This window comes from Epinephelus moara, chromosome 3 (assembly GCF_006386435.1).
Source record: "Epinephelus moara isolate mb chromosome 3, YSFRI_EMoa_1.0, whole genome shotgun sequence".
NCBI lineage: Eukaryota > Metazoa > Chordata > Actinopteri > Perciformes > Serranidae > Epinephelus > Epinephelus moara.
The window spans coordinates 8794044-8818881 of NC_065508.1; the positions used below are offsets into that span (position 1 = coordinate 8794044).

Genomic DNA, 24838 nt, shown 5'->3' on the forward strand with positions numbered 1-24838 from the left:
GTATTGTGTGAAATTGTGTTTGGGGTGTAAATCCCTAGTTTCACCATAAAACAATATTATATCCATTCTTTGATGATATCACAAGGTATGCCACTATATTATTTAAATTTGATGCGATTTGCGAGCCTGCAAACAATATGAGACAATGCCCATTTACCAAAATTGTTCCAAAAGAAGCTGCTATCCCTTTCTTTTTTGCTTTTGGCCATAAAACATAAAAATGCCACATAAGTGATGTAAATAATTGTAACCAACTAAGAGCAGTAAAGTTTGCTTTAAAGTGACTCCACTAACACACATAAAACAGCGCATGGGATAAGTTAACTTTCAGGGCGTTCTGCCAGAAAGACCCTCCTGGAAAAAATCTTTTAATTTTAGCAAAAAACAAGATCTTTTTCCTCAAACTTTGGGACCATCTGGCTCAAAGCCCTGAAGGCAAACTTCTCCAAACAGCCATAAAACATGGATTAGCGAGGCAATTTCACAAAAGTCAAAAATCCGTCTGAGTAATAACAAAATCAGATCAGAAATACTTTATTGATCCTTGAGGGGGAACTGTGATTTTTTGCAGTTGCTCCAATGTAAAGAATAGAGAATAATAATCAGTAAGAACAAGTTTATGAAATTAAAGTATGTAAATATAAAGCATTAAAATACAATAAAATAGAAATGAAAATGTGCATTATTTTACAGTGTTTGACACTAGTACTTAAGATATTAAAAATATCAGAAATAAAATATATTGTCACTGTGCTGAGGCTGTAAGTGTAAAAATTTAACTACAATGTGAACTACAAACAAGAATAGAATAAGAGTAAACATAAGAATTATGTACAGTTATGTACATTTTTTGTTGAATAATATATACATTCAAGAGGTGTTGGTGAGAATAAGTCGTATACTGAAAAATATTGCACAGATAACTGTTAACGTTCATAGACAAAACAATAGTTTTTTGCTAGTCGCACATTATTAGTTTAAGCACTTTTACATTGCATAAATTAGCGTAGCAGCTAGTGTACTTTTCAGCTAACAGACTACATGTATTATGTATACTTTTTCCTATTCAATGTTGGTTAAGTCACTGCATCTCCCAAAAGAACAGCACAGTTGAACTTTGGCCCGCGTGCACGTATTTCAGCCGAACATTGTTGAAACAGAGCAGCTGCTTTTGCTGACGGGAGAAGTTAGCTGAGTGAGATGCTCAGCGAGGCACATACATAGTGTTTCCTGAATATTTTATCTCATAATAGTTTTGTTTCCATTTGGCATGTGTTTTGTCTGATGATATGTATTTTCATCTACATCAAAAATATTTCCACACTGCTTATTTAATCCAAAGTAAATATTATTGTCATCATCTTTTTTATCTGCCTGGCGCTGTGTGACAGTGACTCAGACTTTCAAAACAAAGGCACACCCTAAAGACGATGATATGGATGGATGTTTTACTTTACGTCGATGATAGTGGATTGTTTATCAGTGAATCAATGCATGAATCAAGATCGATGGATAGTTACACCGCTAGTGTTTGGTTCTTTGCACTAGATGTTTTTTTAATAGAATTCATATACGTTTTTTCTTCTTTTTAGATTGCTGCACAATATCTCTTTTCCCTTGTGATGTAAACACTTTACCCTATATACAATATCTCGTTCATCCTCTGCATCATCCCAGAGAAAGTTGTCATAGATTCGCTTACATCTCATCCATNCACTTGACCATCCCTCCTCTTGCTTCAATGTCCTGTCCACACACACACACACACACACACACACACACACACTGGAACACCACAATCTCCACTTTATCCATGCTTGTCCTCACAGTCCCACACTGGAACACACGTCCACACATAATCTGCAGCGCACACTCAAACCCATATACAGGCACGTATATATGCACACGCGTAATCTGCAGCAAATTATGGCCCATACATCCACACAATTCACTCATCACTCTATATGATGTCTTATCCATCCATCAATCTACTGTATATCTATCATCCATCCATCCCTCTCTCCTGGTCCTCTGTTCTGCCCTGTAACTGTGTGATAACCACAGAGTGACACGAGGAGACAGCCAGTGGCTCTGTGAACGATGTTGCTGCAGATTATGTAAGAGCCATAGATTAAGGGAATATCCAGCAGATCACTGCAGGCTCACAAGAAGGAGGGCAGCCACCACAATGAAGCAGAGTGGGGGCTGAGAAAGCTGGCCCAGTCCATTTTTTTGTGGAGCAAGATGGAGAGATGCTTGTGAGGGGCCTGTGTGGTTTGTTTTTGTGTTGTGTGTGTGTCTGTGTGTGTGTGCATGTGTGAGAGAGAGTTACACTGAGCGAAAGAGAGAGTGGGAGGGATGCATCATGGAAAATGACTGCTTTCAACAAATATGTAGGAGGAAAGACTCTTCATTACACAGAGAAAAGGGAAAAAAACACAATGGTGTATCATTGGGAATAGAAATAGCCATCCAACAGTCACGATTTTAAACACTACGACCTGTTATGACTGTCAGGTGAAACCATAACAGGAATGGAAACCTCACAGCTACATAAGATAAACGTTTCATTTAATGAGTCAGATATACAACTGTAAACACAAAGGGGAAGGGGGTGTTTATCGGTGTGTGTAAAGGGTGCTGCATGCATTGTCAGTGGTGTGTGTGAGTAGGTGGTGCAGTATGTGGTGCAGGAAATAAACAGAACATAAAATATTTGTGGGAGGAAAAAAACTGAGAGGGAAAGAGACAGAAGGGACCTTTATTTATAGTCCCAGCCACAGGTGTCGGCAATCACAGGATTGGTGATCACCACTTGGGTGGGGAAACGTCCTGATTAAATCAGGACAGATTTGATTTTTGGCGCCCTGATAATTAGCCCTGAGTGTTGTGATTTTCAAGCTCAGGCAAGAGTTTTGACAACACAGATCTCATGTACCATATCTAAAGTTACCCTGTGGAGTTTCCTTGTTTACACTCAGTGTTTCTCACAATACATTGTGTGTATCCTTGAGGCCTACATCTGCCAACTGTACAGCAGATCAGTGTGAAACAAAGAGGCATGATAGGGACCCCCTTTTGTGATAGACATAGGCAATCATTGAGGTAAATGCCAGTTTGTCATTTGGCGTCTTTGTCATCTTTATGTTTTATGGCTTATTGCATGCACTACACATTTACATTACTGATCTCCGCAATCAGCAGGAAAGCACATTCTGTCATACGCTCTTATATATTTGTCCTCATTTGTGTGAGAACAAGACACATAAAAACATGGAAATGATCATCAAAAATTGCTCCATAACACCATTAGTAATCAAATACTCCACAGGGTGTCTTTACTTTTCATACACATCTAAGATTTTTTTATTTATGTGTATGCTTGGATTATTAGTGTTTCACTACACTGCATTCCTATTGTTGTCAGTAGCCTCACCATGACCCCAGCACTATATTATTCTGCGAATTGAGCCCCATTTGCATGGGACGAGTATTACCAGGGGACCTCTAGTAATTTGTAATAATTGCGGAGGTCGTCTGTAATCTTAATCTCGTGCGGATCTGCCATGTCCGTCATTTGTCAAGTAAAAATTTCATTGCAAATTCCCTGCCTTATTTTGCCAAACACAGAGGTCGTTTGACAACAATAGTACTGAGTGAATCGGCGTCTTGGTGATTTGGGGTCATATTAAGGTTTATTGTTTTCTTTGTGCCTCATTTCTGCCTCTTTCCCGGGCGAGAATTGTGGAAGCAGCATTGGCAATTATAGATGAAAGTTTTGAGAGCACTTTGAGTGCAGGAGGCTCATCTCGTTACACAGCATGGAGACCCGTTCACAGACAAAGCAAGCTCAAATCAGTGAAATCTATGAAAAAAAAAGATGAGATGGATAACATGACAATGTATGGCAGGATCAGTTCCGTTTCAGTCAGGAACACATTAGTCAAAACTTCATTTCTTTTTGCAGTATTATATTTGTTGGGATGGCTCTGTTCTGGGGCCTCTGCCTTTCCTGGGGCTATGCAGAAAGCCTCTTCCATGTGCCTACATGGAAAGCCTTAGGCTGAGAGAGCACACCTCTCTGCCCTTCCACGTGCAAATGAGGAAAGCCTGAGGCAGAGAGAGCATACCTCCCTGCCCTTCCATGTGCCTACATGGAAAGACTAAGGCAGGGAGAGCAGCAGCAAAGACCCCCAGGAACAGAACAGAGCAGCATCAGTTACAAACAGAAATGACATTGATAAGTCAGACACAACATGAAACGGAGGAGCTGGGGTGGAGGTAGTTCACAAAGCAGCTTGGAGAGGAGCCAGCAACAGTAGCAGTTTAAATAGAGCACCCTGAATGAGATTCGCCAATTGGTTGCATAGAAAGGAATCATGTGATCTATCAGCTGACTCCCTTCCATCAATCAGCTGCTCCATAAGTTAATTGGGCTGTTTGGGATCAGCTGATGTAGCTGGGATGTGAGCTGAGCTTGACATCGTCTCCTGCCTGAACTAAAGCTATGCTCATTTTGTTTAACTCAGTGGTTTTCGACTTTTTGTGGCACACTAAAGGGCAATCCAAAATCTTAAGGCACACCTGTATTTATATCTGTGCACAACAGCATCTATAACGTGTGTTATCACCCTCATCACAACATAAGACAATAAAATTAAGAAAAAATAAGACTAGTAGCTTTGGTGATACTGTCTGTTGACTGTTTTTTTTCTTCTCTTTTCTGTCGGTGGTTGGTCATCTTCGGTGGTGCTTTGTTGTAATTTGCTCCGTACAATAAAACAATCCATTGTCCCACTCCTTGCTTTCTCCTTTAAATGTTACCATCCCTCACACTGGCTGCCAATCAGGGCTTTTGATGTGTCTGACACTTAAAATTCCCATGCGCGAACAGCTACAAATAGGTTCCCTGTGAAGGTTTATTGAATTAAATTATTAATATACTGCCTCTTTATTAGGAAATGGGTGTGCACAACATAGTGATGCAGTCATTTAAAAATTCATTCATAACTTTTTGTATAGGCCCAGCTGAATATTGCAATAATAATGTGTGGTTATCATAAAATCCCATTGCACATCTAGATTGGCATCATGGCACACCATTTGAGAACCACTGGTTTAACCTACATTTAAAAGAAAAAAAAGGAGGTTAGCATCGTACAGTACAGCCAGTAGTGCTGTTTAATGTTTCTGTGTTGAATCATATGCAGGGGATAATGTCAGTAAATTTGAGTAAAATACAGACTTTGCTTATCCCGTGCAAATGCGCTGCATGAAACAAAGATGTGGGGGGTAATTTCTAAATCACATGTCCCCAAGTAATTCTAGTTCCATGCGAATAGGGCTTTGGTCACACAGCATTCCTCGCAAACTTTTTAATTAGCAGGGTGTTGCATCTTCAAAGCTGTTTTCCAAATCTCATAAATGTCGTCTGTCTGACCAGAGTGATGCGAAACCAGTGATTATTATGCAACATATCTGCCACAACAAGCCACAGTAGCAGACTTAACATTTGTCCAGTGGAGAAAAGGTGCAGAGTGGAGTGGCTCAGTCTGTTGAAATGTTGGACTTAAAAGTTACTTTCACCCTGGGCAACCTTTTTATCATTCAGGACCAAAAGAAGACATTTGTGAAATGTTTTGACTTTTCCCCTAAGCTTTGTGTAAGGGATACAATGTGACCAAATCATTTGCTGAGGTCTCAAACGGGGGCTGTGTTATTACTAGCATCGTTTATATCATCCTTTATAGTTCCATCTTGAAGAAGTCACATAGCAAGCTAGTGGCTTATATTATACCAGGGTTCAAGTTAGAGTGTGAACTCATATAACTAGAGGCAGCACAGGATGACCTGTCAGAAACAGAAGTCAAACAAGTCTTTCAGAGTCTTCTTTTCTTGCATGTCAACCAACAATCCTGCAGTAGATATTAAGAATGTAGTGTGATATTTAGAGGATGTCGTGAAGGTGTAAAACTGCATTTTATTTGTAGCTGATGATCAGGCAGTCTTTGTTTTCACTCAGCTTTACTGCATCTTTTTACTGGTCCAACTCTCGAGGCATTTGTGATAAATAACGACGATGACGCAGAAACACTAATTGATAAAATAATGTGTATTTTACATTTTTAATCCCACTTTATATTCATTTTATTCTCTTGCTGTCTAAAAAAATCTAAACAATAAAAAGTGTCATGGCTGATATATCCAGGATACCTACAGCCTTGCCTCAAATGCATTAGCATTTACATACACATATTCATCTCTACCATCTAATAACCATCTACAAATGTAAACACACCCACTCAGCACCCACGCAGATGAACCTCCTTGCACTTACTCCCATGGCATATCGTTAGTGCACAGCTAGCGTAACGTTATATCACATTCAAGCCAACACTTACACTATGAAACACTCTCACATGTAACCCCCGCCCACCCACACACATAACTGCCCACACCCAAACAACATCCATACATCTATCAGTCAGTGCCCCTCCTCCCCATGTCAAAGTGGGTCTGGTGAAATCTAGAGCAGTGGATAAAGAGAAGAGGAGCTGATCCCCCAGGGATTTGACCAGGAAGAAGCCAAGCAAGCCTGTTGTCAATATCAAAAATAGCTTGTGTATCGGATCAGCTGCGCATACGTACAGTACGCCGCACACACAGGTCATGCACGCAGTGTTTAATCACTGCATGATCTTTTACCTCAGAAGGAAGCATTACAATGATAGGGAGCTGACATTTGAAGCCGCAGCCTGGTTTGGAGATTTGGCCAAGTAGCCGCCAGGGCTGATCGCTGCCACCCGAGACAAATCTTTTAATTTCAGCAGATGCATTTCAGAAACTCCCAGAAGCTAAGAAAAACATGCTTCATCTACTTTTGCCAGAGCCAAGGCACAACTTGACTTTGAGTGGTATTAACTTTGTCTGTCAAGGCTACAGCACAACAAACAAGGAAATAACAATGGAGGCAAATAATATAGACCAAAGGAGACTATGTCGCCTACTTACTTACTCATGGTAGAAGCCCAAATATCAAGGAAAAATTACCAAATCAATAAAAACTGACAAAATAAGTCAAGCAAAACGCTCCCTGTCAAAAACACTACTGGTTTGGTACCATGCCATGCAGCGGCCGAGCAAAACCAGGTCGCAGATGGATTGCGGAGAGCTGCAGCCAATGGAATTGTCCCTCTTGGCTCCTTTACAGTCAAGATGGCGGCAAGGGTAACAAAAACGAGTGGCAATTCATCTCGTAACATGACTAACTTTAGTGTATCTATTGGGCATGGAATAATCTACAGATGATCCATTTCAAAATAAGAACAAGCTTTTCTACGGATATCAGTTTTTTTGAGCCATGGCGAAGACCAAAATGTGGCCTGCAACAGACGATAAGGCTTGTTGTTTATAGCTGGGTCGATTGCCGGAAAACTTGTGGCCCCTATCGGCTAGTTAAGAGGAGTGAAAAGTCAGCAGACAATGATGATATAAAGCAGCTAACAAGTCAGGTTTTTCAACAATTATGAATCACTGCATTTGATTTGATCCAATAGTGGTCCAATAGTATTTGAGATTAGCTGCAGACACACACTCACATACGCAAAACCAAATGCATGATCCCCTCTAGGCGGAGATAATAATTCAACAGGAGGACGCATACCTAACTCACAGATAAGGGCACACATTGTAATTGAGTGATGAGTAGGCTTAACATCAGGGTGGCCAGCTGTTAGATCAGAAGGACCCACTCCCTCTCAAAGCTCTTCCCCGCTGTCATGTTGCTATAGGATTTGACCAGTGCCAATCTATTATTTTATTCTTCCTTCTTCTACCCCATAGACTTTTCACAATCCTGGTACAGTTTAACTCTTGTTTTTGTCACGGGTGAAAAGCTGATATGATTGTTTTACTGTAGATTCCAGTAAAGAAATATCTCACGCTAATGAAGCCTGACGAGAAGTGCAGATTTTTTTTAATCATAGTGCAACATCTTATATTCCTATACTTGGCAACTATCAGTACTATACCACAGTGAAAGATAATCTTGTGTTTCGGGGGGACGATGGATTACAGTTTTATAGTTTACCAAAGTTTACTGCTTCAGATCAAAGAGAAGGAGTTTCCTACTGCATGTACTCAAGCCGAGCCACAATCATGTAATTTACAAACATGTACCAACCTTCATCTGTCGGCCTTCACCATTTGTTTTTCTCTGTTTCATGTTTCCATGGTAACGCTCCTGTTGTCAGACCTTTATGGAGAATTGGAATGACAGGAGGGCTCAACTTATAGTAACAAATCCACAGTGCTGAGTGGCTATGAATTGTACGTCTAAAGATAGCTGCAAGACAAACACTGATAAGGTTGTTGTGAAGATGAGCATGAACACAAAGTCATACTGCTACCACTACATTTTAATCATTTTTCGTTGGGTGAAACAACTGCATCTGGAAATAACTTAAGATTTGTGAAATAAACAACCCGGGCACTAACTTAGTGTTATTTTTAGATTGACCGCTACGCATTTTTGGAAGGGCTCCCCGCAGCCAGAGGATTGTAACAGTTTGATAGTTTCTCAACCTGTAAAGGAGAATGTAATCCTGCAGCCTCACAAATCCAGCCTAAATCTCACAAGTTCAGTTTTGGCTCCAAGACTGTGGTCTGGAAAAAACATCCACAGTGAAGTGACTAAGCCCGACAGCTGAACACTGGATCGATCAGGGAACTATGGGGAGTTTATTTCCTAAAACTTGTGAGCAACCAGTCAAACTTGACACTGCAGTGAACAGTATTCTGCTAAAGTATGGTTTATTTCAGAATCATAAACTTGCTCTGGTGGATAATATAGGAAAATTGAAAATGGACAATGCTTAGTTCCATACTACCTTAATGGAGTCTCTGCCTTGATCCATTAAGAACTGACTGTTTGTGCTCCTTCTGTGGTACTCCAGGTTTATACAGTAATTTACACAGTTTTCTTTGGTTTATAAAAAGCCATGGCTCTCTTGTTTCACTCTCTCTGACTCTACCTACAGGCAACACGGTGTTCCTTGACCCATTTCCCAGATGTACTCTCCCATCCTCTCCGCACACATACTGTAGCTGATTTACAACTATTGGAGCAGGGAGCATGTGCTGAGATCACACTGGTTTACTGAAAGTTGATGAGGCATAGCGATAACCATGTGTCAATACACTGCGAGCCCCTTTTGTTTAATATGTTTTGTTTGCTTCCCACAACTGTATCAATCTTCATGGAACGGGTTGATTGAAATCACATCAAATCAGAAACAAAACATCATTGATTTCCTTTGTCGAGCTTAATTACTGTGGTGCTCATTGCTATTCCAGGCAGTTTTTTCGCTCACGTACACATTTCCCACATGGACTGTTCAACTCACAGCTGCGCAAATACGGCACAACATGAGGATTCATTTTTTATGATTTTTTTTTATTCTGTGTGCAACGTGTTGATATAAATTTCATTATAACATGTTGTCCTTTTACATGCAGAATCAGTTACAGTATTAACATTCCTTGCACATAACATGATGCTTTCATGACTCTCTGGGAACAGCACAGCACCAGTTGTATAATTAAAACCCTCATATTACATCATGCAACATTTCCTTTAATGTCAATTTCCTCTTAGAGATTCTATATTTCCTTTCTGCCTCTCAAAGGTGGATCCCAGCAGTGTGCTGAAGAAGAGGATGAACTCTGCCCCGCTGTTTGACCGCCCTGCCAAAACATTCCCCAACCCACCTGTCAATGCCCAAGCCTTCCTGCAGCAGGGTTCAGCCGTACCGGCCAACAACGTCCTGACTGGCACCAGCATCATCGACAAATACTCACGCATCCTCTTCCCCCTTTCGTTTGGCGCCTTCAACCTGGTCTATTGGATCGTCTATCTCACTAAGGACACGATGGAGATGTCCAGGTGAGGAGATGGCTTGGTTGTTACGAACTGAAAATAACCTGTCTGGTTAGATCTTGAACAATTTGCAACAGTAGCAGTTATAGTTTAAAAATTAATCAAAATGGACTGCAACGACTGCAGGGCCTATTTTTCACTCAAAATGTTTACAGTAAGACATTTTTAACGGATTGCTTGGATGAAATAAGTTACAGTTTCCAAATTTGCTGACACAGTTTTTTTTGTCATCTTGGTGCTGATGTTGATGAGCTGCCTGAGTTGACTGAAGTTGTTGGAGCTTTCCTTTTGTTTCCTTTAACTTAATATAAGGGTAAAATGTCCACAAAGAGGAAGGCATGCAGTAGGTAATCTGTAGGGCTGCCTGCGACTAAGAATTTTCCTAGTCAACCAATAGTCGTCATTTAGGGCCATATTTAGCTAGTAGCCTGCATGTTTACGATATTAATTTAATAATTAAATGAACATTTTTGGCGGGGCAACACAATGGTTTGAGTTGAAGGTGTGAGAAAGAATAGTATCAGTAACATTGTTAACACTGTGCTACATTACAGAGAAATACAAAACCATACTAATGAACCTTCATTAATATAGGCCTATATTTTATCTACAAGTGCACGTCACACACTGAGCGAGCCGCCTGTTAATGACGCTGTGGGCTAATGGGCATGTAGCTACTTCCATGTTTCAGATGATACGTCATGTTTGTAGTCGACCAATGAAGATGAGTTTACATATCACCTTGGGTTCGTCCTTCACCTTCTCAAAATGATCCCACACTTTGGATTTCCTGCCCGACATGTTATTAACTAGCCTGTGGAATAACCGCAGATACCAGCCCTGGAGATTAGAGGCTGTGTCTTTAACCACCTGGAAAAGAGAGATCGGACTCTGGGCGCTACTCTTGTGCCTTTTTTGTGCCAGCTTTCAAGAGCACGGCGGCAGGTTGCATGTGAGGTTGCTAAGCAACCTGAACAAGCACCGTATAGCCTATTTACCTGAAATCCTGAGCGCAGAGCTATCGGCCTATCGACCGTGGGGCAGATGTAAAGCTCTGGGTAGCCCTGCACTAAAATGATCAACGTTTCCATGTTTATCAGACTGAATATTTACAGAAGAAGGGAAAGATATCTGTCGGCTGTGATTGGTTTGTAACGCACTCCTCTCTGACCGCTGATCGTAGCCACTTCCTGTGTCTGTCCTTTCAAATTAAATTCCCACATGGTCCAGTCATATAAGTTTTGATTCATTTCGATGAGGTGCAGCTCCTAATAGAGATTCTTTTTTTGTGTGTGTTTTTTTCTGTGACTAAGCAACCAATGAAATCTTGCCGACTAATGACCTTTCTGGTTGAATAACATTTGGTCGACAATTAGGGGGCAGCCCTAGTAATCTGTGATATTGCAGTTTGTAGTTTGGGGCAAAAAGGCCACATCACACACTGTGTATAAGATTGCACATTGAGTCTATAATTTATGTATGGATATTTTAAACCACACCGCATGGTTCAGTGCATATAACTGCCCCATTATGCAGAAAACAAGGTAGACAATATGTAAACCTCTTAGGTTGTATGCTTTGTCTATCAGCTGTTCTTCTGTGTGTGTGTGTGGGTATGTGTGTGTGTGTAATGGAGGGAAGTATGGGAATGTGAAGTACGCATCTGTCTCAAATATGTTTTCTTTTTTATTTTCTATGTATGTTCACCAGCCTGGGAGTTCATATATTATTCAGCAGCTACACAAAGCGCTTACACTTTCAGCTCTAATTATTTACCATATGGCTTTTCCAAATGTGTCAGCAGAATTGAAGAGTTGGTCACAGGCTCGATACAGTAGTTAGTTATAATTGCAAGACAAGACCACCAGGCAACACTGGCAGGCTCTGTATTTGTCACTCAATGTTTTGCAATGTGTCTCGCACTGTACTGTGCCAATGGGCTGCAGCACTCATAGCCCGTAGGTGTCTGTGCTTTCCATACACAGCGAACTACCGCCTAAATGATGGCAAGGAAATGTACACAGACTCTGAATGTGTATCTGAGTAGTATTGGAAAAAAATATTAGATAGAAGATTTAGATTCAATAAAATGCTATAAAGCCCTAACCCTGATGTGTGCCATTTTGGTACGTAAATCTGTGACATCTGGCGTATGGTTTTAATCAAGATACCATTCAATATAAAGACTTGAAACAGCAAACAAACAAGTTGGCTACTGTGGCTGTCAAGTTGAATTGTGACAGCTCAGAGGCACATAAGTGTCATTTCCAAGTGGTGTCTTTCAAATGCACATGACAAACTGAGACATATATATGATTCACAGACTGACTATGGATACGCACCACAGTTTTCATGGCATTGTTATTGCCAAAGCAATATGTCTGTCAATGGATGAACTCTCGCTGCAGTGTTTTGATGACATCAAGAGATGTATGCTGCTCTCATAGATCACCTCTATGGATCCTGTAAAGCTTGACACTTTGACAGAGTGCTGAGGGTTATGCCGGTTGAAGGAGGAAGCTCTGTTTATGATGCATGTGTGTATGCAAGTTTGTGTGTTTGATTTGTCCCAACCATATGCTCTAAACGGATGAATATGCCTGGTTGTGCATTTATGTGCACACTATCGATGCGCTTCACCACTCCTAACTCCAGGGCTTTTCATCTGTGTGGGTTCAGCTCCTTTCATTCTCTGCCTTGCTCTTTCTCTAAAAAGGGAATAGCCCTGAGGCCTGAGCTGAGACAAGTCAGATGACATGACAGTGTTGGCAGGCATTGGGATAGCTCTGTGTGACTAACCCTCTTAGTGACACTGTCTCAACTGTTTCTATTAATTGATAGGGACTCTCAGTGAGAAAGTAAATCCTGACAAACCCCATGTAGGAGAGCAGCAGAGTGGTGACCTTCAGGCATGGAGAATGTACAGGAATTAGAAAAAAGGAAATAATAAAATGCAATATAGTTTGCATGTGTGTTCTTGTATAAACTCATGTGCAAAACACAAGCATGTCTGCAATGCATTCAAGTGTAAGACTGAGCAAGTGCCGTGAGTGAGGGGGAGAGTGATGAAAGGAAAGAGGAGGTGATACAACACAGTGCCCCGGTGCTGATAACTGTAAATCCCAGTGGTGGAGGAACCTGTAGCTGACCAGCCAGTGCTAAGAAGAAGCACAACCACAGGTTGTCACTGTGATTGATTGTGGTTACATCATTCTCACAGCAGAAGTCAACATGGACAAAAGCTGTCACACAGAGTAGCTGCAGGTAGAGTGGGAAAACTTATGGTTGACTTCATTTTAAATCACAAAATGGCTGCATACCAACAACAAGACTGAATCTAACATCCAGGTCTGGTCTTTGTTGATATAATGCTGATTTAAATGTTAAATATGGTGTTGATAAAACTGGATCTTTACTTGTTTTTACTTATTTATTTTAACTTATTTTGACCAGATAACCCTGAAACTAGCCAGCTTTGTTCCAATCTCATATAAACAGAAGACAACTTAGATTCATACAGAGGGTGTGACATACTGTGGAAGCATCTATCTGATCACTAATCAGTGCAACTCCTGAATGATCTGTATGGGTAAGGCTTGGTCCACACATACATGAATATATATGCGAACAAAGCTTTTCTCATGTTTTATCCTTTTGTCCACACGCAAACACCTCTGACCAGTCAGATCACTTTAGGAAAAAGGTATCCATGGACAAAAGTCCAGAGTCTCAGGTAAAAAAAGAGTAGCCCATATGTTGTTATAGGTCAACTGAAAAACTTAATTGTTCCAGGGCTTGATTTCCACTCCAAACAGAGAGATCGTTTACACACTATACACATGATTTTAGCTGTATTTGAACTTATGCTTACTTACTTTAGTCCGCAGTGATCACTGACAGTGCTGCTACTTTTACTCTCTGGTTCATCACTGCAGCTCAAAATAACATTGGACACCTGTGTGATGAGAACTAGAAAAAAAAGATCATATTTAATTGGTAAAATAATCCACACACTGTTAATTGGCTCTTGTTATTATAAATGGCACATTCTGGTCAGTGATTAACTAGGCCTCTTTTCCACTTGTTATTGCAGTAGAAGGAAGTCTTTAAATTGCTTTATGTAACATATTCATCATCAACCAACTAAACAGCAAAAAATACTCGATACCGCTGTCACATAGGTGCATATCTCAGTGATACCTGCATGTAATTAAAGTCCACTGGTGAATTTTTGGATAGTATTTTCAGTGATTGTACATTTGCCGTTATAAGATTACAGAGCATTGTTTACATCCCACACCACTGGCATTTTACTGTCTGGCAGTCATAGACAGTTTCGGCACGGTTTCATCTCATATGATATGAAGCAGCCTACTTCATTCATGGTTCTGATGATGTTGCTTGTAATTAACACCCCCTCCTCTTTCACATGAACATGCTCGTGGCTGGATAGGAAAATGAAGAGTTGACTGAAATGCTAACCAGCTTTGTAATATTGGTTATCCATACAACCAATGTTAGGGTTAGTCAAACCAGATAACGAAAAGGTATCCTGGGTAAGCTGAACTGGCTTCGTAGTAGTATTGTGGTAGAGAAAGCTGTGTTTTTACTTGTGCGTGTTGTTATCTCATTTGCGAGTCATTACCATAATAGTGCTGGCCCTAACCTTGCCAACAGGACTTTTTACATGTTTACACATAAATGTGCAGTTACTCTTCCACTATGTTTTGGAACAGAATTTTAAGAATGCGCTAGACAGTGACTTGGTCACTACTCCAGGTCACCTTCTAATAAAAGCTTTCTTTCAGGGCACTAATTGGCCAACATCTACTTTTTGTGGCTTTTTGTGTTACATTTATATCGCTGCCTGTTGGTTTGGAAGCTCTGGACAGCACTTCAGTTGCATCTTTGCATTTTAATTTGGACAGATTTTTTTCTTTTTATGACAGTGCTTGTGTGAATGGGAATTTTTTTGAGAACGAAGGAGGGAAATCTTTTTTTTCCGAAGATTTCTGTGTGCGTGTGGACTACACCCAAGAGAGGAGTGATCTGCATCTGTAGTATGGCTTGCCGTAATTTGCATTTAGCCCATTAAAATGAGATCTGACTGATGGAGCTGAATTTGAGTGACGAGGTGTAAACAAGAGTTAAGATTGCAATAACACACATGTGATTGAGCTACACTGCAAGTCTGTAGAGCTTTTATAGACGATGAAAATGAAAGCATGCCTGCTCACTGATCTGGGCCACAGCTGAATTGCAGTCCACCGTACAATGCTTCACACTTCCACAATTAACACTTTATATTTCACAGCTATTTTTATGCAGGACCACCCACATAGTGACCCCTTGATTCTGAGTGAGATCCACCTTAATCCAAACATCACATCCATTAAATGAGAGCAGGCAGTCCTTTTCACTCCAGAGAAATAAATACACAGCTCCAGTGGCCCCCAACTGAAAGCCGATAGCAGCGCATGCAACAGACCTCTTTCTCTCTTTGTAGCCTTGCTTTTATTATAGAAGGCCCTCCTGCAAAGATGAGCTGGACCAGAAGAAAAGAGTGTCTGTTTGTGCGAGTGTGTGTGCAGGTGGATTTGTGTGTGTGTGTGTGTCTACTTCTGTGAGGATACAGGCGAACAAGTGTATAAATGTGCCATGGCAGCAGTGCCTACCGACTGGAGGCTATTTTAATGAATAGCACCATTCAGGGTGAGACATGAAGGAAACAAATTTGCTGAAAACACTTCCTTCCATGAAGGGCCCCAGCTGGTTGGCTGACTGGTTGCAGGCTGGCTGGCTGACTGGTGTATGTGTGTCAGAGTGGGTACAGCAGGCGATAAGCCTTGCCCCTCTTTATTGCCCATCAGAGTGCCAGGCTTGAAAAACAACTTCCCCATTGTTGCTCATAAATCAAAACCACTAAATGCTGTTTCCAACTCAATTCCTATTTTCGACTGCGGGGCCGTAGTCATAACTTTGGTGTAATGATCATTCAATTACAGGCCACTCAGACAGGGAGCGAAGAAGACCGATATAAACAGCGATCCCCTATCTATCATATTTCTGTGCGCGGCCTCGTGGGAATTGCTACATCCGCCTTTGTCGCCCTGTTTGTGTGTGTTTGCATGAATCCATTTCTCACACATCTACCTGTGTTTACATGGATGTCTGTGTGCACAGTCAAGCGTAGAGGTGTAAACGTTTACAATTCCTCCTAAGATAAATTGTTATCACACAAGGAAACTGCTCTCTGTCCCCGACTTTCCCTTCACATATACGTACATGCTCATTCTCTCTGTCCCACTATCCCTCACACTCAATTGCTTTCTCTATTCCTCACTTTATCTCAGTGTCACTCTCTCAGACACACACTCTCCCTCTCTCTGCTACCTCCCTTCCTGTCTCTATACTCCCCCTCTCCCCATCTCTCTCTTTATGAACTGCCTGTACTCTGCTTCCTCTTTGATAAGACAGGACAGCCCAACAGGCTGAGCAGAGTGGTGGCCCTCTACCTCATCCACTCAGCATTATTCATCCAGTCATTTCAGAGCAAAGAGGAGCCTCGTCTCTGTAGAGCTGTGCATTACCGACCGTATAGATGCATATTGGCCATCTGGTTACTTTGGCAAATACAGTTAATGCAACAGGGCAGCCTCGTCTAAAGAGAAATAGTTCCATCACCAAAAGGTCATAAGTTCACTCACTGCAAGAACCAATATGAATCTGTCAGCGGTTGTATGACCTGTCAGTGTGCCATGAATACTGCTCGCTCATTTTCAGTCACACTGGATACAGTTATGAGTTATGACTTGCTACCATGGCTTTTTCTTACATAAAAGTATTAGTTACTAATATTTGAAAGCCTTTCAACAGTAAAGATTGTCTAGAGCAGTGGTTCTCAACCAGAGGTCCGAGGACCCCCGGAGGTCCTAGAGGGAGTTCCAGGAGATCCTCAGAAAAATAGGGAGTAGTTTATTTACCATTTTCAACTCACTACAGAGGTGAGCCCACTGTGAGTAAGAGTCATAACAGTGACAATACTGACCATAGGTTTCACTTCCTCCATGGTTATCTCCTGAGCTTTAAACTGCAGAATTCTGGTCTCAATCATATCTACAAATCGAAATGAATGAATGACTATTTTTGCCTATCCGATATCAACCAAAGGATAACCTGTTATATCGACAATACCAAAGGAAGAACATAAATAAATTAATATTATTATTATTTTACAATTTGATCATTTTACATTAGAATACAGTAGAGCAGTCCGTTCCATAATTTGACTCCCAAAACTGAAACGCTCCTGTATTTTACATTTGGTTCTTACTTTACATGTTTCATATAAACAACCCTCTTACATGATAATTTCCTTGTCTTAATTTAAAAGAAATTAGAATACAGTCAGGAAGGCTTTTGTTGACAACTCGATAAAGTGTTTCCAATGTTTTTAAATACACAATGTCTGGAAATTATAAGGTGTAAGATGCTATAAACAGTTGATTCGCAGATTCACAATAACCTGATTTATGTGTTATTCTTAGGGCTTTTTTCTAAAGTTTAATTATAGGATCTATATTTGTTTTATGTGCATTTCCCCAAATTTCAGCACAGTAAGACATATATGGCATTACAAGTCAACAGTTCAATAGATACAAACATGTCTTATTCAACAACTCCCTTGTTTTACAAAGAACAGCAATAGATTTAGATAGTTTCAGTTTAGCATGTTCTATGTGAGGCTTCCAAAATAGTGTATGATCTATAATCATGCCTAAAAATTTTGTATCATGTACCCTTACAATTTGAACATCATTTAAGTTCAGTTTTATTTCGCAATTCGTCACCGAACACATTCATTCATTAAGTGATAACTTATTAACAGCAAACCATTTTTTCAACATGATTAATTCTCTTTCTGCAGTTTTTAATAACGCTCTCATGTCATCACCTGAACAAAATAAATTTGTATCATCAGCAAATGTTAAAAATGTCAAGATATTAGATATCATACAGATATGATTTCAATAAAGTAGAAATAACTTTGGTCCCAATACTGAACCTTGTGGAACACCACAGGTTACTCTTCTCAGATGGAGGCTCCTGAAGCGAAATCTTATCAAATGGGGGTCTGTCCTTTCTGTTCTGTTCTACTGACACGAAAAAGGTTGAGAACCACTGGTCAAGTGCACACAATCACAAATACAGAAAATTACAGTTGGCGCAGAAATGTTATGTTTCTGATTGGCTGATCCTAAGTCCCGCCCGCCTTAGTTACTGTTGCTAAGTCAGACAAGCTTGACAAACAGAAACATGGTGACATCGGGTGCCACATTGTTTACTAAATAGTTTTTAGACTTCAGGTGATACAGCTTTAAGAAGCCAACAGCAAGGACTACAGTATGTGATGGAAGGATATAGTCATGATGGTAACTTTTATGAACAAGGCAACATGATGCAAAATTAGGGCTTCCAGTCCCAACGTAAAAGGGAGAAGTAGAGACAGAGGATGACAAGACTAGAAGTCAACATTGCTCCTGCACAGCCGGATATATTTCCTATTTTCCCCCATCTGGGGATCAGTGAAGTACACTATGCATTTATTAGTTTGTTTGGGGTAGCACATAGCCTTACAGAGATAATATAAACAAAGGGATTGTAGCCTTGATCTTTTGTCAGCAATCATCCTATCTGTCCTTTTCCAAATCTCTTTAACATTACCACAGACATAAGGATGACGCAATCTCGGCTGATACTGGTGATCTGATGTAAGGCTAACTTCTTTTGACATAGCCATACGTTAGGTAGCAAATGCAGTTTTGCTCACGTTAGCTAACTTAAGATGTGACTGTATACAGTGTAAAGTGTCCATGAAGATTCTGAGTGTCTCTCATCCACCATCTTTTAACCATCTTCAAAATGTGGCTTTCTTTTAGACAAGCATAGCACTAAGCAAACATGGATCAGGAAAGGGGAAAGTTGACCAAGGTTCTGCTGGGTATGAAGCTTGCTTAATTGTTTAAGCTTTTTAAAAGGGTGAATATATATCAGCAAACTAATTTCTACCAATCAAATCCAGTGCCAAAATATTACTACGTTATGACACAAACTGTATAGCTACATAAATCAAACAATATGTTAACTGTTCAGCATATGGCCAGGCTACGTATTATTAACCTGAAATATTCACACCATCCCACAGTCACTCATACTGTAGCTATGTGTACAAACACATTTGCATACTGTAAATGTTTTCAAAATTAATTTAAAGTGAATTTAACAGAATTTTAGCCCCATGTTTGCCCTTGAAAGCACATGGACATGGTGCCTATTCTATCCCAGAATGCCTCCTCGCCTATCTACCAACTAACACAGAAAGTTAGCCTTTTTTTTCGCCAGTAGCCATGTAAGTTCTCTGGCTGAAAATGGCTCTGTGCTGTCAAAAGTGTCTCCTGCTTTAACACATCAGGCGGAGGAGGTGGAGGTGTGAACTACCTGGCAGAGGTTCCCAGACGAGTTTCACAAGGTCTTTGTGAACAACGTTGGCAGCGAGGGACTGAATAAATTCAAATTTTAAATTCAGCCTGGAATGGATGCCAACCTTCGCAGCAACACTGAACCAGAGCATGCTGTTACATCATACCAATGTGCGTTGTGCGGGCAGATGTGGACGCATGTGAAATGGAGTAGGCGTGTGTGGAGGTGCATGCATATATCTGTATGTTTGAATATGATAAAATATCCGTAATTCGAAGAGAAAACCTTTATGTACTCTAGGCAGCGTACCAGGGCGCCCCTCTTTCTTTCCATGTCTCTCCTTAACACACTCACACACAAACACTGTGCACAGTTGCCATTTTTTCCACTAATATTACCTTTCTCTCTCTTCTTTTTGTCTTTCAGGGACACCGTTTAAGCCAAGACTTTGTCTTCCTGGAAATCACTACACACACTCACATACACACGCACACACTGTCATACACCTGCACGGGCACACACACACATATATACACAATAAATAGATGACAGACGCTTGCCAAGCACTCTTTTATGCCGCCTCAGTGCATTGTATTTCTTTTTAAGTACTCCCCTGGAAAGTGAGTGTTTTGAGAGCAGATGTACCAGCTCCTATTGCCAACTTGACCCGGGAGCTCACAGCCTGTGGGCCCCCGGCTCTGGAACCATTTCAAACAGGTACTACATCTCTCTCTGTCTCTTTCACTTCTTTATTTCTGTTCCCCAGTATTTCATAAACACTTACATGTTATGACACTTTTTCAGTGTCCGTCCTGTATCTCCCCTGCCCGAAGAGATTGGGCAAGATGCACAAAGCTAAGCTAGCTAGGCTGCAGAACCAGAGGCAGAGAAACTACTTTGTTATATGTATTTATTTCTGTATGCGTGCAACTTGCATGCAGTTTCACACATTGTAGTGGTTTGGCATGTGTGTTTGAAATTACACATTCCCTAATGTGATATTTTGAACAGACGTTGAGTGCACCCGATGTCCTGACTGGATCCAGTGTGACTGACTGAACTCCCAGCTCTTCCTTCCACTCTTCATTTTTTTTCTCCCTCAAAACACCCGCTATTTTTTGGTTCACTGGCTTAATTTCCCCCTCGCTGATGGAGTACAGAGGATGTGAGGCAAAATCTTCAAAGGGTTTTTCTGGTGTGTTCCACAGATACACTGGCCTGCTCCAATATTCACTGTCACATGCACATGCACATGCGGATGGAGAAACGTGCACATGTCAGAAAATACAGACACTAAAACATGCACACATGCCACTCACTTACACACACGACATGCTTTACATGATTTTCACAATGTCAGGATTTTATTTCCTCATTTCCTATAGACAGAAATAAACTTTAAATCATCAGTGCATGATTGAATGACTATCATAAAATAATACCTCTTAATAGTTCCGAAAAAAATCACGGAAACGCACAGTACATGCCTACAAGAACAAGAGGGGATGACATTGCAACATTTTTAAAACAAATGTAAAGCTAAAGGTCCAGTGTGGAGGAATTAAGGGGATATACTGGCAGAGATGGAAAACAATGTAATATAATAAGTATGTTTTCTTAAGCAAATAATCACCTAAAAATAAGAAACTGTATGTGTTTTCGTTACCTTAGAATGAGCCATTAAATGTAGCCTACATAGGGAGTGGGTCCTCATTCTTGGAGTCCGTCGTATTGCACCACCATGTTTCTACAGTAGCTCAGACTGGACAAACCAAACACTGGGTCTTTGCGTTTTTGTGTTTATGCATCAGCCACTGTGCTAAGTGTCAGAAAAAGGCAGATATTTTTACGTGACACTGCTTTATTCAGTGTTTTGATCAGTTTTTAATCACCTGCTCTGTTTTTTTTGGAGAGGAAGAGACCTCTGCGGATAATTGGTCCGTTAGTAAAAACATCTGGATCTCAAGTTATCAGAAAAAAAAGCTGAGCACACATTAGCAGGTGCTTGGCCAGTGGTCCATGTCCAGCATGCCAAACAGCAGTAGGAGAAACACTGATTTGTATTGTGAGACTGCTTTATTCAGTGTTTTTACCAGTTTAAATTGATGGGTCCATTTGTTTTGGAGAGATGCAGATAAATCAGCTCACGGTAAAAAGCCTCCTGAACATCTGGATCAGAAATAAGGTGAGCACACATTGGGTTGTTAAAGAAAATAGGTTAGCAGGAGCTGGGCCAGCAGCCCGTCTGCAGACCCAATCAGTGGGTCTGTTTGTTTTAAAGAGGAAGAGACCTCTGCAGATAACTCGGATCCTGGTAAAAACCTCCTTAACAATGAAAACTGAGGATATTCTAACCAGGAGACATTTCAGCTGGTTGCAATCTGCAATCCTCACAGCTAGATGCCACTAAATCCCCCTAAATCTTACACATTGTTCCTTTAAGTTTGCCTGACATTACATTAAGACAAAGGATTCTTTTGAGCTGCAAAATGTACGACATTCAAGACACTTCAGGGCAACAGCAGGAAAAAAAGAAACAGAGGTAAACCACAACTGCACACACTTGCTAGTGTCTCATACAGTAACCTGTATCCTGGCAACAACTGATTTTTCCTCAGAGAAGATTCAGGCCTTTACACTCATTTTGTATCATTTCCTTTTTCTGTTTTTTAATCTACTTATTGTAGTGGTTTTAATTGAAGTTAAAGGATCCCTACACTGGTTGCCAATTATCTCTTGAGATGGCAGCTCTGGCTTCTGGTTGTCATTAACAAAGCGGCTGAAAAAAATAGACACCTAAACCTATCATCATCAATTATACGAAATGCCAAAACGTATTCATTAATAATCCACTTGTGTGGATTTGCATACGATTATGCACAGTTTCCAATTAAGCAGAGATTGTAACATGTTAAATCCATGTGGTGTCTAAATATAAGCTGATGTGTGTTTGCTTCCTCGTGGCATCCATCATCCACGAGGATGTTCTCATTAAAGGTGTCTCTTAATAACACAGGCACCTTTTAAAAGGAAAAACCTGCAGACGGTGCCGAAAGCTTATAGTAGTCCTGAAAGCTGTACGCCTCCTCTGGCTGTTTAGTGGATGGGCTATTTGATTTTGATTCTCACAAAAAAAATATGTACAATTAATGTAAATTGCCCCTGTGTTCTTATTCAGTCTTGAAAAACTGATTTTTGGGTTCTTTAATTCTGTGTTATAATTTTTTTTTAAAGATATTCTGGTTTGGAGGGAAGCTTTTCATTTGTTGTACTTATGTGTATTTCTTCTGAGCACTTTGATTTGTGAACAGACCAGCATGGTAGAGCTCAGTTCGACAATACTGATAGAGTAAAAAATATGCATGATTAAAACTTTGCATCATACACATAGTTTTTTTTATAGAGTAAAAATATGCAATGCAATAAAAAATGCAATACAGACTCTGGTAGACCCCCTAGGTTGGGATCAATTGCTTCAACAAAAAAAAAATATTCTGGAGCTGCAAAAGCTTTCATGAACTTGGAAACAATAACTCTATCGCCAGACAAGAGGATCAATATTGGACTATTCTGCAACAGTGCCAAGGATTTTAAATTGTTGCTTTTTGTAATATTAGCGTACGGCAACTATGACATGGTTAGAGTTAGGCTACTAAAACTTAAAAGAGGATGCAAACTCTGGCATGAAAACCTGATGTGATAGATTTGGACTCGTGTACTTTACATCTTTGGTTAGTTGACATTGAAATGACTGGTGTCAGTTATGGTGTGCGGAGGATTTGTTCATTTTAAGACCTGTTGTTGCATGTTTTTTTCTTTCACATGTGCACCAAAGGACTAAAGGAACAGTGGTGTCAGCCTGTATGAACTGTCTTTGCACCCTCCCTCTTTCTCTACTTCATCCATCTCCCTCCTCTACTCTGTCTACGAGGCAGAGGCTGATGAGACAGGGCATTTCAGCCCTTCTTGCCCTGCGTGTCAGGCTCCATTGTGGGAAAAACCTGACTGCCAGTGAACTCGGACTGCCACAGAACTGCTGGCTCAACCCCAATGGAGCCTCGGAACACCAACACCTCCCACCTCCAGCGGTGACTGAGCGTGTTTCGGCAGGATAAAACTTCAGTGGAATAGTCAGAGTGAGAGGGTGTGCATGGATGTGTGTGTGTGTGCTTTTTTTTTTTTTTTAAATATGATTGAGCTCATTTGCTTTTATCAGTGACCCGATTGATCTGCCCTCTGACCCCGGCCTAGCTGCTCAGCTCCATCGCACCACAGAGAGAACTGCACTTGCATGACCTCCGACCCTTTATGTGCTTGTTAGGGTTGTTGAATGTAGAAGGTTGTGAACTCCATAGAATATAGAATTCTATTGCTATGGTGACTGCAGCCATAAACTGCCCTTTAGTCATTTTGTTTCCATCCACAGGCATGGGCTTTATTGATTCTTTCATTTAGCCAGCGTTAATCTCTTTCTCTCTCTCTTTCTTTTCTTTTCTCATTTCTACAGTCATTTGCCTAGAAATTGTGGACACAATTTAGAAGACATTGAATGCTCTACATTGTTATTTTATGTGTATATTTTGTGAATATGATTCAGTATTTCTGTAGGTTGCTATTTGTATTCTGACCCTGCTTGATGATCAGCTGCACTGCATTAACCATTTGTACTGGTTTGAGCGACAGACCACCGACTTTTGTATTTCTAGCGGTTTAGTTCATCCACGTTTGCTCCTTGTACACATTGCTCTCCACTCGTTTTTATTATTGTCATCAGGAAGGCCTGTTTGTATTGCAACAGAAAACAATATTTGCCTATTCAGGTCTCTTGTCCCCTGTTAATAAATGAACCCTTACTCTCTTTTCCCACAGGATTGTATATTACTATGTTCAATAAAGCCAGATTATGTATATAAATATATAAATATATTGCTCTTTTCCACTTTGTATAAAACTGCCACTACATAGTGAGAGATTGAGTCTTTTAAAGTAGCTTGTGAGGCTCTGCTTATTGTGGGATTTTTGTGAAGATGCAATCTCTGTAGCCCTACTTAGCGGGGCATTTCATTATTGCCATAATTTTCATTATATGACATGTAAGAAGCTGTTTTCACCCAAACAGATGCCAAAAAGAACAATTCTGGATCAATGTTACAGTCTACCCTCATGTAGAAGATCACAATTGTTTAATCTAAGCACTTTGATTTGTTACTTTTAATCACACAGTGTGACGCCAATAATTCTCATTTCACACATGAATGCTACCATACCCTTAACGTGACTCTTATATTGCTCCCAATCATTGTAGTAATGATGTTATATGAGATGTCGTGAGAGAGCTGTAGTGGTATGGTTTTGGTCAGTGACTCACACATTTATATAACACAGTCTCAATATGTTCTTCTACGTGAATGGGCTACACTA

The 24838-nt window shown here is 40.4% G+C and overlaps 1 protein-coding gene across 1 annotated transcript in view; it reads left to right on the top strand.

Moving 5' to 3' along the window:
- gabra6b (gamma-aminobutyric acid type A receptor subunit alpha6b) overlaps positions 1-24320 on the top strand; it is a 35289-nt gene extending 10969 nt beyond the window's left edge. Inside the window, exons 9-10 of the mRNA XM_050041368.1 lie at positions 9687-9943; positions 19844-24320. Coding sequence (XP_049897325.1) covers positions 9687-9943; positions 19844-19856 — 270 coding nt within the window. The 3' untranslated portion in view covers positions 19857-24320. The remainder of the gene's footprint in view (positions 1-9686; positions 9944-19843) is intronic.
- The last annotated feature ends 518 nt before the right edge of the window (positions 24321-24838 follow it).